The 12856-nt window shown below is 41.3% G+C and overlaps 1 protein-coding gene across 1 annotated transcript in view; it reads right to left on the bottom strand.

The window, feature by feature from the left end:
- Positions 1–12856, bottom strand: part of snd1 (staphylococcal nuclease and tudor domain containing 1) — a 187277-nt gene that overhangs the window by 153101 nt on the left and 21320 nt on the right. Inside the window, exon 11 of the mRNA XM_041978025.1 lies at positions 595–696. Within this exon, the coding sequence (XP_041833959.1) occupies positions 595–696 (102 nt within the window). The remainder of the gene's footprint in view (positions 1–594; positions 697–12856) is intronic.

Raw genomic sequence — 12856 nt, 5'->3', positions numbered from 1 at the left:
TGAAAACATCGCAAACATTAAATGCCCATATCCAGAAGGGCCCCATGACCTAAACTTTACCTAATATGTGCTGCCATTAATGGCAAATAACTCAATCAATTTCAACAGTTGTAATTAAAAGTTTTTCAACCTAATTTGAGTTATCTAAGACAAATACAGTGAACTTCCAGTCATTAGCTGATCTATACAAATTCAACACAAATGCAATGCTGAAGTCCCCAAGGAGCATCTGGACAGTTGTTTAGCTCAGTGCTGGCCTCCGCTGGGTCAGATGTGAGTAAATCAAAGGCCCCCGCCAACCCAAGTGTACTGATCCAGTGGATCAATAGACACAAGAGGGGGAAATCAACACTGCTTGTTTAAAGGGTGCGTCCGGGCCAACAGCAAGCTCCAGGGCATTACCAAAAGTGCTTGGTATTCACACTGAGACAGAAAGGAAGTAGATACCCAGCTCAGAAATGCATTTGGCTAACAGTGAAGGGAGAAGTGTGGGGAGCACTTCCATAGCCTATTGAGGTATTTCTATCCAGAACATAATTCAAAGAACCTGGGTCGATTCAGACAGTGGAAAGAGATATTGTTGACGGCCTTTACCTTTTTACCGATGAGTTTCTTCCTCAGGAACTCACGGGCCTCGAACATGTAGGGGATGTCATAAAGAGGGCGGAATCGTTTGTCTTTGTCCTTGTTCTTCTCCTGAATACAGATGGAGGAAATGAGGACAACATGGGGAAGAAGAAGGAGGAGAAATCAGGAAAAGACAGGGAGAGGGAGAAGGTTATTCACTTTGTGCTTTCATTAATATGTGGCTAAACATATTTGCTGCAGATCTGTGAAACACAGAGACAGACTGACACATTCAGCTGGTTTGTACCTGCATTAACCTCCATTTCAGTCCTGCAGCAGGGACTGGACACTCAACTGAATGAAATATTTTGTTATTTAAACGAATCATTGTGCGCACACACGGATCCTGTCAATACTGACATAATACACAATAAATATCAAAATGCAGTTATCAATGACACACAGAAGCCAACAGCAAATGGAAAGACATTACTTAAACAGATGCACAAAGGGAAGCTGGAACTCCATATACATGATGCATAAACAGATGTAGCCGCATGGCGTACACAAACACAAAAACTTCCCTCTCCCACTCTGACAGGAGACCACAAATAGAACCCATTTGCATTTTCAAAGGGAGGCTGAGGTTTTGTGTTGCTTCCAGAGTGCACAGAAACGTGCACAAATACACAGAGTGAAAGGTGACTTTTTGTTGGAGCATGATAAAAATTAAAATAATACTTCAGCAAATGACAATGATGCAGTGAGAAAATAAACAGGCTCTAACAAGAGGAATAAGGCTATGAATGACAATACGGTCATGCTCTCCACCCCTACCCCTTCCACTCACTTCTATGAGCACCGCCATTATTCGTCATACAAAACAGAACAAAATGAACGCACAGGCTTGGATTAATACCTCATTCCCAGCTCTCTTCAACAGTTTTCATTCATTTTTACTGACTCCCCAGTTGTTCGGAGCTGTCAGGTGTGGCGCACAGCTGGCCAGATGGATGTGGAGTGAAGACACATGGGGAGAAAAGGATGTGTCAAGATGCGTATAATTTTATAGCTCAATTAAGTTTTTTCCAGATTTAATATGCAACAAACATGACGGGTGTAAAGCTGATGAGTCCAAAAGCAGCATTTCTTTGGCAGAAATATGTCCCGATGTCATTTTGAATGGGATTTCTTTAACCATAGGATTATAATCTATCCATTTTCTTTCGCCTATCCGGAGTCGGATCACAGGGGCAGCTGCCTAAGCAGGGAAGCCCAGACTTCTCTCTCCCTGGCCACTTTCGCCAGCTCGTCCGGGGGGGATCCCGAGGCGTTCCCAGGCCAGCCAAGAGATGTAGTCAATCTAGCGTGTCCTGGGTCTTTCCCGGGGCATCCTCCCGGTGGAAAATACCTGGAACACCTCACCAGGGAGGCGTCCAGGAGGAATCCTGACCATATGCCCGAGCCATCTCATCTGGCTCCTCTCGATGCTGAGGGGCAGCTACTCTACTCTGAGCCCCTCCCAGATCACCAAGCTTCTCACCCTATCTCTAATGGAAAGCCCGGCCACCTTGTTATTTCGGTCACTACCCACAACTCGTGACTATAGGTGAGGGTAGGAACGTAGATCGGCCGGTAAATCAAGAGCTCTTTCGTTTGGCTCAGCTCCTTCTTCACCACAAGCTGATGCAGAGTCCGCATCACTGCAGATGCCGCACCGATCTGCCTGTCGATCTCCCGCTCCATCATTCCCTCACGAGATACATGAACTCCTCCACTTGGGGCAGGACCTCATTCCTGACCTGGAGAAAACACTCCACCCTTTTCCAGCTTAGGAACATGGTCTCGGATTTGGAGGTGCAGATTCTCATCCCAGCCACTTCACACTCTGCTGCGAATCGCTCCAGTGAGAGCTGAAGATCAAAGCCCGATGAAGCCAACAGAACCACATCATCTGCAAAGAGCAGAGACCCAATCCTGAGTCCACCAAACCGGATCCCCTCAACGACTCAGCTGCACCTAGAAATTCTGTCAGAATTGGAGACAAAGGGCAGCCTTGGGGAAGTCCAACCCTCATTAAACCGGACCAAGCTCTGGCACTGGTCGTACCAGACCAGACAGCTCATACAAGAGGGTCTGGCACTCCATAATACCAGAGCACTCCCGGGTCGAACGCCACAGCTCCAGTTGACCACCTCAACAATAGAGGCATGGAATACAGCCCACTCACACTCAATGTCCCCTGCCTCACCCAGGACGTGGTTGAAGCTGGGAGTTGAAATTCTTTCTGACAGGGGACTCCACCAGACATTCCCAGCAGACCCTCACAACATGTTACAGGATTGTAATTACCTAATTATTTGATTTAGATAGGCTAAGAATGATAATAACCCATATCTTACACACACACATACGTACTCGCACTCAGTGGAAATCCTATAAAAGTAAAACGGCTGGGATTGTCGGGGTATTTCGTCTCCACCAATGGGGCCAGCCTGAATTCTTCTATTTTGGCCTGAACTGTGGACTTAACTCTTAAGAATATGAGTATAGATTGGTTGTTAAAATGTTTGGATTTTGCCTTTATATACATTATAAAAAGTGTCATCCCTACACATCTTTAGCATCTTTTTGTTTAGTACAACTTTACCTTCGCAATCAGGCAATTATTGTTTACTTCTACTTTAACATATTGGGTCCCAAATTACACAAAAATCAAACCTGACTTTAAATTTTTTGGTACCAGCTGATATGACGACTGTTTTCTGTGATAAAAATTTTAAGAAATAACAATTTTTTACACTCATACATATTTGATGTTCTAATTTTTTTTTTTTTTTTTTTTTTTTTTTTTTTAACATTTGAAATACAAACCATCACATCTCCAGTTTCACATGGTCCATCTACCAAAAGTTGGGAGAGTTTACAAGTTTCCAAGGGCTATTTTGAGTGAAGTTAACCTTCAGATCCCCTTCAGGCTTTAGGTGGCCATGTTTGTTGCGCCACTTTAAAAAGCAAAAGTAATAACTGTCTACTTTTTAGGGTAAACGTGACCAACACTGCTTTGGTGAATACTTGTTGGGGGATAATGATATACATCTTATTTTCACATCAGGTCAGCTCCTATATACTGAACGTTTTTGGTTTAGCTTTGTTTATTTAAAGCATGTTCACTGCAGGTGAAACACACTAATCTGTATTGATGTGTCCCTGCATTGACAGGAATTGAAAACCTCAGCATTAACCTTTGCATTAACCATTTTCAAAACAACTAAAATGTTACTTTAACATGACAAAAAAAATGTATATATCCGAAGGTGTAGTGTGTAACTAGGATAAAGTCAGACTAGACTTCGTTGGTTAACATAACATAGTCCAAAACAGATTCTGTTTAAGGTTCCCCAATATCCAACTTTAATGTTTACTTACGGAAAGGTATTCTTCCCATTTTAGGGGAAGCTATATCTCAGGAGGAAGAACAGTCACCTATCAGACAAAGGGTCAGTGGATCAGTTACAGGCTGTGTATTGCTCAAGTGCCCATGGGCAAGAAACTGAACCCCACACTACATCAAATGCGCCCATTGGAGTATGAAACTGGTGTTAAAGCCAATAAATCTATAGAAGTGCTGTATGAATTTGATCAGGTTTTTGTGGCATGTAGCATTAAAAGGGCAATAAGTGGAAATTCATCATTTCTAGACTTGAGGAATAATAGAAAAAAAAATCACTATTTAGAGAACTAGAGGTGTTAATTCATCTGGAGTATAACATGACATCACACTGTCTCTGTGTTGATCTCCAATCCCGTGTTCACCGTCTGGCAGTACATGCATGTATAATTGTGTGAATCTCCGCCTCTTCTCTCCTCTGAGCCCTCGGCCCTGCCTCCCTATAAATAGCTTTAGCTAGCAAGAAATGGAAGCACATATTTTCAAAGTGAAATAGCAGAAAGCGGAACAAAGTGTTCACCTGAAGACAACCAGAATCCGACATAACTTTGGGGGGGAAAAAAACAAAAAAAAAAAAACACATGTCATTGGCAAAGAGGTTATTTGATAAAGAAAAGGACAACCTGGATTAACATTGGCCTTGTATTTCCAAAGTGGAGAGCACTGCCTGAGCCAAAGAGGCTACAATCTGACTCAGAGCTAGTTCTTCTTCTGGACAGTAAGTAACAACATATACGCTACAAGTTAGTTCAACATGTTCTGCAAAATGGATGATATTATTTTGCTCAGTGTGACTGCACTTTCGTTTGCGGACAAGTCAGGCAAGGAAGAGGTAGAGGGAGGTGTGGCTCATTACACTCAATATTTTGGTCTACATGCAGCACACAACAGCAAACCTTATGGTGCAATTTCATTTTTTGCCTCTTGAAAAGGTGCTACAGTCCATTTGCATCATGTGAACGTTTTAAACCTCAACCTACAGAATGTGGAACAGACTGTTTTTTGTTTAAAATCAAAATCATCAGGCGATATCTTATATTGATCGATGGCTTCGGATTAAAAATTGTATCATGGCAGAACTTAGGGCTGGGAGATTAATCGAATTTTAATCACAATTATGATCTGGGTTTTCAACAATCATAAAAATGAGATTATATTTGTCCTTCACAGTTTCCTCTTGTGCTGTTTTCAGCTGCAAATCGAGCGCCACTTGCAGCGCTCTGCTGCAGACTCCGCCCACAGTCCCAGCCGCTTTGGTTTTATTCAACCCGAGTTGCAAACACCTCTCAAGTTATGGGCTGGACACACGGGGGGCAACGTCGCTCCTTCTCCATCATTTTCTATGGAACTTGCGCAATGAGGCGGAAATCGCTGCCCTCCTCCAGCTAAGCGCTCACGTAGACGTGCACACGGGAGCTTGCTTGTGACAGGACACAAGAGAGTAGAAAAATGTTCTCAATTCCAATCAAAACAATTGCGATTATCATTTTTCCCCATAATCGAGCAGCCCACTGAATATCGTATCATCAAACTTTTTTGTGATTTACAACTCTACTATTTACGTCTAAAAGGGGGGAAAAAAAGCCAGAATTACTTGTACTTGGAAATACCAAAAAGGGGTGCAATAATAAGCCATTTCATGACAAAGAAACTCATGTCACTTTGAGCAATGAACTCAAATCTCAGGCCTCTGTGCCAATTAGGCACCAAGAGTGTAGAAGTAGACAAACGTACTACTGGTGGATGTGGAAAAGCTAGAAAATGACAAAAGCAACACTGAAAATAAAACAAAACCTGATCACCAGGAGGAATATCATCGCAAGAAATCATTTTTCTGCAGAGACCAGGACTACATCAGCTGCTGTGCGGCTCAATGAGACACTGAATTATACTAAACAGTGAAAACACAAACTATTTGAAAATAAGCATCCTTCCCTGCCAAGGCTGTTCCACACTGATGACTACGTGAAAAACACTGTGACAAGTCTAATAATTTGACTATGGAGATGATTTCAGCTTCAGTCTGGAGATAAAAAAAAATCAGCATCAGCATCAATAAATTACTCCAAATGGACAAACTCTGTGTACATCATCCATGAAGTGTTATTTTGCAGCTGCAGTATGGTTAACAGATAGAAGAACGAGTCACTGCTATGCCTCAGCCGTAACCCAATAACAACAGTTTGCACTCACTATCCTCAGGGGGAGTTTTGTTCTATTTGGGGTGAATTCCTTTCATTCCATATTACCCACTAAAGCCCAGGAATCATCTTTGACTACTGCAGAGGCATGGTGCATGCTGGGTTGTACAGTGTCGCAGAGCTGCAGGCTCTAGGCGGTAAATGTGTGGATGCTACCGCTGGAAGCATTTTCAGCTTCTGGAACATCAAAAGTGAAATCATGACTCAGGAGCATGTCATATTTTCTGATATTTAGCTGTGGCATGGGAGAAGCATACAGTAGTAGGCCTTAGTTTTGCATTTAGCTGAGTGCAATGATGTTTTTGTATGTAACCTTTCATTTGGGAAAACAAAACACGTTGCTGTGCGATTGTGTCCCAGACAAAGAGGACATTACTTTTTGATAAAGCAGTTCACTGGGAGCCTCAGACAAACAGTCAACATTTACTTTTGTTTGCCTGAGTCGAGTCAAATGTGCATACATAAACATTAAATAGCTTAAGAGGGTTGGTGTAGTGAGAAGGAGAGTGCACATTTCCAACAGTGAAAAAATCTAGTATAAAGCCTACTGTACATGATCCAAATCGATGTTTTAATGCAGAACAAAAAAAAGGTAAACTCTTGTCGTTATTAATGTGACACAGCTGAAGTTTGGCAGATTTTCTCACTTTGACGTCCCCTATCGAAGGCTAAGTCAGCCTCCGTCTTGCATCCTGTCTCTTCTCTGAGCTCCCTCCAGCCAGTAAAAGTCAGACTGATGTTAACTCTCGTCTTATCTCGGCCAGTGAGTTGATATCCAGCTGCTGGCATGTGAAGTTTTGTCTTGAAGCAAATCAAAGCTGTTACATGATGCCACAGGCTGGGAAAAAAAAGTAAAAGTTGTGAAGTGCAGTTTCATAGCCTCAGGTGCTGCAGGGCAACAGCAACTCCAGCAATGTGCATAATTAGTGTCAGTGTGCCATGACAACAGGTCAGAAAGCTGGAGTTTTAAGGTCAGAAAGTTAAGTGGTGTTGCTTAAAAGTGCCCAGCATTCAATCATTTACACACTGATCACTTCTACGATCTTATTTCTTCTTATATTCTGCAATACTGCCAGTTTTTATATAATAAAATTCTCAGAGACTCATGTTCTACAGCTATGAAACTTCATACAAGAGTGCCTAGCACATGATCAATATGGATGGACAAAACTGAAAATAGTTTTCTACAAATGTAAGCATCTTGAACACCAGGTCCAAATAAAAAAAAACTGTAAGCATCCTGTTCGTAAGGATTTACTTGCAGTATAGTCACTGTGTGGTTCCAAAATCAAGAAAGACTAGATTTGTTTTTTTGTTTGTTTTTTTTTAAACATCATCTGACAACAGAACAAGGATGGATGGGAAAGTACTAACATAAGATTGAACAGAGCAGAAGCTGCAGTTCAATTCAATTTTATCTGATTCAGATGCTAAAAAAATAAAAATGTATTGGCCGATTATTGCAGGTGAAACATAAAGACAGACCATGCTGTTATTTATCCAATAACATCATCTGTCGGATTCTTCTAAACAGCTGACCGTATCAAATTAACCCCCGGTTGCTGTGCGCCCGTCACTGCTGTGGTTGAGACTTGTGCGGTTGTTAAAAGTGATGTGTGTATGTCAGTGGGTACGACTTTGTCAGATTACTGTCAGAAAATGTTATAAAAAAGCAGCAGGGCGCTCAGACATGCTGTTGGCATGTTTAGCTTCCACCAGATTAATGGAAAGCGGTGAAAATCTCAGGGGTTAAAACGTGGGCGCGACTGCAGCAACATTTAACGTGTTTTTTACGGTGGTGTGCATTTAATCTGAAGATGAGATGGACACACGTACCCCACAGTGTTTTCTGATCTGCAGCTCTGCCTGCTTAAGATTCTCTATTGCACATAAAAACAGAAAGATCAGTAAATTTAAACACATTTTACTGAGCAACACTAACATTTTTATAAATGACCTTTATGAAAATGAACCCTGCTTACATCAGGTGGGAAGTAATGTGAGCTCAATGGTACTGTAGCTGGTGAATTCTATTTAAAGCCTGACCTATTTAATGGTCGGCCACTTTAGGCCTCACATAAATGTTCTAATATAAGCCAATATGCAAATAAAATATATACATAAAATAGAGAACAAAAATGAGTTGATCCAGTAAAGTGTATTGAAACTTGGTTGTTTACATTGATAGAATAGGTAGCTGAGAGTGGTGCAGTCTGCAGATCAGGGGTCATTCAAAGTCTGTCCTTGAGGGCCGCAGTCCTGCAGATTTCCCTGCTCCAACACACCTGACTCAAATTAAATGGATGCAACAGCCTATGAAGTTATGCACAATGAGTCAAGAGTGTTAGAGCAGGGAAACATTGAAAAACTGTAGGATTGTGGCCCTTGAGGACCAGAGGTGGACACCCCGGCTGTAGACTAAATATGACAACTGGGCAGCCCATTACTGTGGAAATAGGCATATAACCCAAATCCATCCATCCATCCATCCTAGTATGGCTGTAAAAATACAATGATCTATCTTAATACACTGGTTCAGTGATCAAGGATCCAATAGCATCAATCCAAACTAATAATATCCACCAAAAACATACACAATGATCACATGCAGACTCATTTAAATAACGATCCCTGGCACCTGAAATCGAATAAAAAATTTTACATCAGCAAACATTATCCACTAGATACGAGGTCAAACTTGTGATTTGCACCGAAGGCTGGACAATAAAACAATCTTAAAATTAGACTTTGGTCAAATTAACTGTCTGACATTTTCACTTGCTCCATCTATGAGTGGTCATGCACCTCTGAGCTGGTGAAACGTAAACGCAACTCATTATTTTCAGAATGTTCACAGACAAAATCGTCCGACTAAATCGGTAGTAAAATCATTTAAAAAAAAAAACAACTTTAGATAACATTGAAAAATTCCCTTCATCAGCTACCATATTTCTCCCCTCTAACATCTCTATCAGCCTCAAAATCCCATTTTAGTCACACACCATTTCTGATGCAGCCATTTGTATATTGTCCTCTCATGCGCTCACACAAACACAAGAGTAAGCCAAGTCCTTGCATTTTCAGCACAGGCAAGCAAACAGGGCTGTGGGGCCAACAATATTCATCCAGTAGCGTTGAGAGATACTGGCTGCCAATCTGCCTCAACCAGCCAATCTGCACGAGTGAATCACGACATGGGCTACTGTCCTCTGTCTTCATGCTCCCGACCTTGGGGTCAAAACATGTCTTGTCAGGCTCGAGGGATGCTCTGCACAGACACGTTGCTAAACACAAGATTTGGAGGACAGAAAGAGAAGTGAAGAGGAGGAAACTCAAGCACAGAGAAGGAAGTCTTAAAGGAAAAAGGCAGCTGAGGACGGATGTAAAAGAAAACTGTCCGTTTTTTTATTTTTTTTATTACTAATCTAATTTCTATACCAAGTGAAATGACTTTAGAAAAAAAAAAAAAAATGGTATTTTGTTTTGTAACTACATTTTCAGTTTTGTCACATCTGTATTTAATCAATACCTTATGCAAAGCTGGATCAATGTTCAAACTGAAAACTTTTGATTTGAATTCAGTTCAAGTTATATGCTCTTTTCTGTTGAGTTCATTACAGATATAGCAGCGTACTGTCTGGTACAGTTGCTGCTATTTTCCATCTTTCATATCTGTCCTCTTTTTTACTTTTGACTCCCTTCTTCTCTCTTTTCCTCATTCTCCCCATCCCTTGTTCCCACTGACAGGTCCAGGATTAACGTCTTTAAGAAATAATCAAAATAAAGAATAATTAAAATATCTAGTGGAACCTTAAATCCAGAAATTTATATCCATTAAAAAAAAAAAAAGATAAAATGAAAACAATTAAATGAGGATATCAAATAAATTCCAATAATAAAAATGAAAAAAAAATTGTTTAATATATTAACCATAAAACAAAGTGGGTTTTAATACATACATCTGTACCAGTACATAATGATTTGCTGGTGAGCTATAACAGAAGAATGAGGAACATTCTGGTTTATCATGCTGACAGGCTGCACCCCTCTTACTCATAAGTCTAACTTCACCATTAATGAACAGTAACATGTAAAACATGTGAAATACTAATAATTGAGGCTTGGTTCATCAGGAACAGAAAAATAATGAAGTAGACCCAGAAAGAAGAACTTTTGTTCAGTTCAAAGCTGCACCTCCATCTCTGATGGGTGGGATGACAGAGACCATTATTCCCACCAAGTTGCTGCACTGATGCTGAATCGAGGAAAACTGTCAATACGACTAAACAACACAGCATGCAGCCAGTTACCAAATACATAACTGTGCCATATATTTAATGTTTAAGTCTTTTTTTCTTGTTAACAGAACCAAAGCGTCTATTTTATTCATTGATTTGGGGGTGTAGTTCCATCTTATTTATTTCATGATGCAAGATTTCTTTATATTCCATGTACCCCTCTGAATAGAACAAGCCAGAGAGACAACAAAGTCGATGATAGTTTATGGTTGTCGATGACAAACAGAAGAGATTTATTGACAGATTAAATGATCCACAAAGACGACGTACGTAGAGGTGGACTGTAGAGGCTCGACGAGTAGGCAGAGCGGTGTGACGAAGCACAGGGATGAGCCATCGTCCCTGAATTGCCTTATATAAGAATAGTAAGTTGACTGCCCTATGTGCTCCATCAGCACTGTCCTTAACCCTACTTAAATCACATACAACACACGCAGGCACGCACATACTTGAGATGCAAAGCTCGCATAAATACAACAAGCGCATCCAAACACAATGCGAGTGAGTGAGTGGGTGTAACAGTGAGTCACTCAGAGGCACAAACGTCTCTCCCAACTCGTGTTTACACCGAGCTCGTCCTGCTGCACATGTGAGAAAATTGAGGAGGAGAGCAAAACGAGAGAGAGAAAAAGGAGGGAGGGAGTCTAGAAGAAAAAGCTGACTCCAACTTCCAAGCTCAAAATATCTCACATCTGAAGATATACTACAGCATGAGAGGAAGAAAAAACAAAAAGGAGCGAGATGAGAGCAAGTGAGGACACTTGTGTCCCAGGGTTTCCTGTAGGCGCACACCATTGGTCCACTAATCTGTCAGTCTGAGAACAATTAGTATAGTCATGAGAGGGAAGGTGGGGGGATGTGGCGCTGGGAGACTAAAGTAAACCAGAGGAGATGGGAGAAGGAGAGGGGCATGGCAGGACCTGTCAGAGTTCATCAGTGCACTGGTACATCGCATCTGGCCTCCGTACTACTGAAAAGCACACACACCCTGACACACCCACACACAAAAAACATAAATGGAGAATATGTAGCCTAACTGAGCACAACAGACACAGATAACGGTCACAAAAAAACCCTAAAGACATCCAGATAATGCAGCACACACGTATATAGTATACATATATCAAAAACACTTATTCTCACATATTAAACTGCAGTGTGTGTACACATTTAGGATGGCTAAGAAAAACTGAATAGCACATGTCAGTATAATATATGTTTGTCCACGCTCTGACGCCAATTTCCAAGATGTTTCCTGACATAGGCTAATGCAGCTTAACCAAGCATGTCTGCATGTGCATGTGTGTGGAAGCTGTGCTTCAAGCAGCAATGATGTCTTTCTGTCTGTCTGCTGCACTAAAAGCAAGAGGGCACTTGACTCGTGACAACGTTACCCAACATGATGTCAGAGCGTGTAGCGCCTCAGGCTTAGAGATACCTGCTGCGGCCTCCCCCTGCCTTGACCTTAAGATAAGCTGGTCAGAAACCCACAAAAACCCGGCTTTTACAGTCTGACCCTCAGCAGCCATGGACATAAAAGCAGAGGGTGGGATTTTGAAGTGTTGCCTCTTTACAAACACATTTACAGATGATTTGGAGGCGCTTCACAATCATTTTTCTGGCTATCAAAAGTGGTGGTGCAAAAGCAATAAAAGGGAAATTACACTGTCCACAAAGGGGGGCTACTGCATCTGCATCTGTAAAAGTGTGTGGACAGGCCATGAAATTAAGCTCCCCCTGCTTGCATCAAGCAACATCTTACTTGCCTAATTCAGTGGTCAGACACAAGCTCAGCTCGAAAATAAAAGTGGACAGAGAATTTCTCTATTGCATGAATGAATAGTAAAAAAAAATATTTTGCTCAGTGAGCCCTCCCTGACTCACCTTAAAAAAAAAATTAAAAAAAAAAAGTTAAAAAGGACTCATCTGCTAACCTTTAATAACTCTGCACTGCTGCCATAGCGACAACACTCAAAGCGGAGCCAACAGCGTTCAGACAGGCAGGCAGCTCTTTAGCTCACAGACAGAAATAACTAGCTCACAACCACCAGCATGAACAGCCCCTATTAAAAATACTAAATGCAGCCATATATGTGCAGCACCAGCTCTAAAAAAAAAAGAAAAACAAAGTGTCCTATCTCTGATAATCCAAACATATATAGTCTAAAGTCATCCTACACAGTATCTATAGGGTTTATCTTTAACTTAATAGCTAGCAAAATCAATCATCTACTCTGTTACCACCTGCCTAGTTCCAGATAACATGATCCCTACAGGGCAAGTACAATTTTCATTCCAGCCTCAATCTAGCTTCCTACGCCACCACCCACGCTGATTTG

Source organism: Melanotaenia boesemani, chromosome 23 (genome assembly GCF_017639745.1).
Source record: "Melanotaenia boesemani isolate fMelBoe1 chromosome 23, fMelBoe1.pri, whole genome shotgun sequence".
Lineage (NCBI taxonomy): Eukaryota > Metazoa > Chordata > Actinopteri > Atheriniformes > Melanotaeniidae > Melanotaenia > Melanotaenia boesemani.
This window is presented reverse-complemented; position numbering and strand designations above follow the sequence as displayed.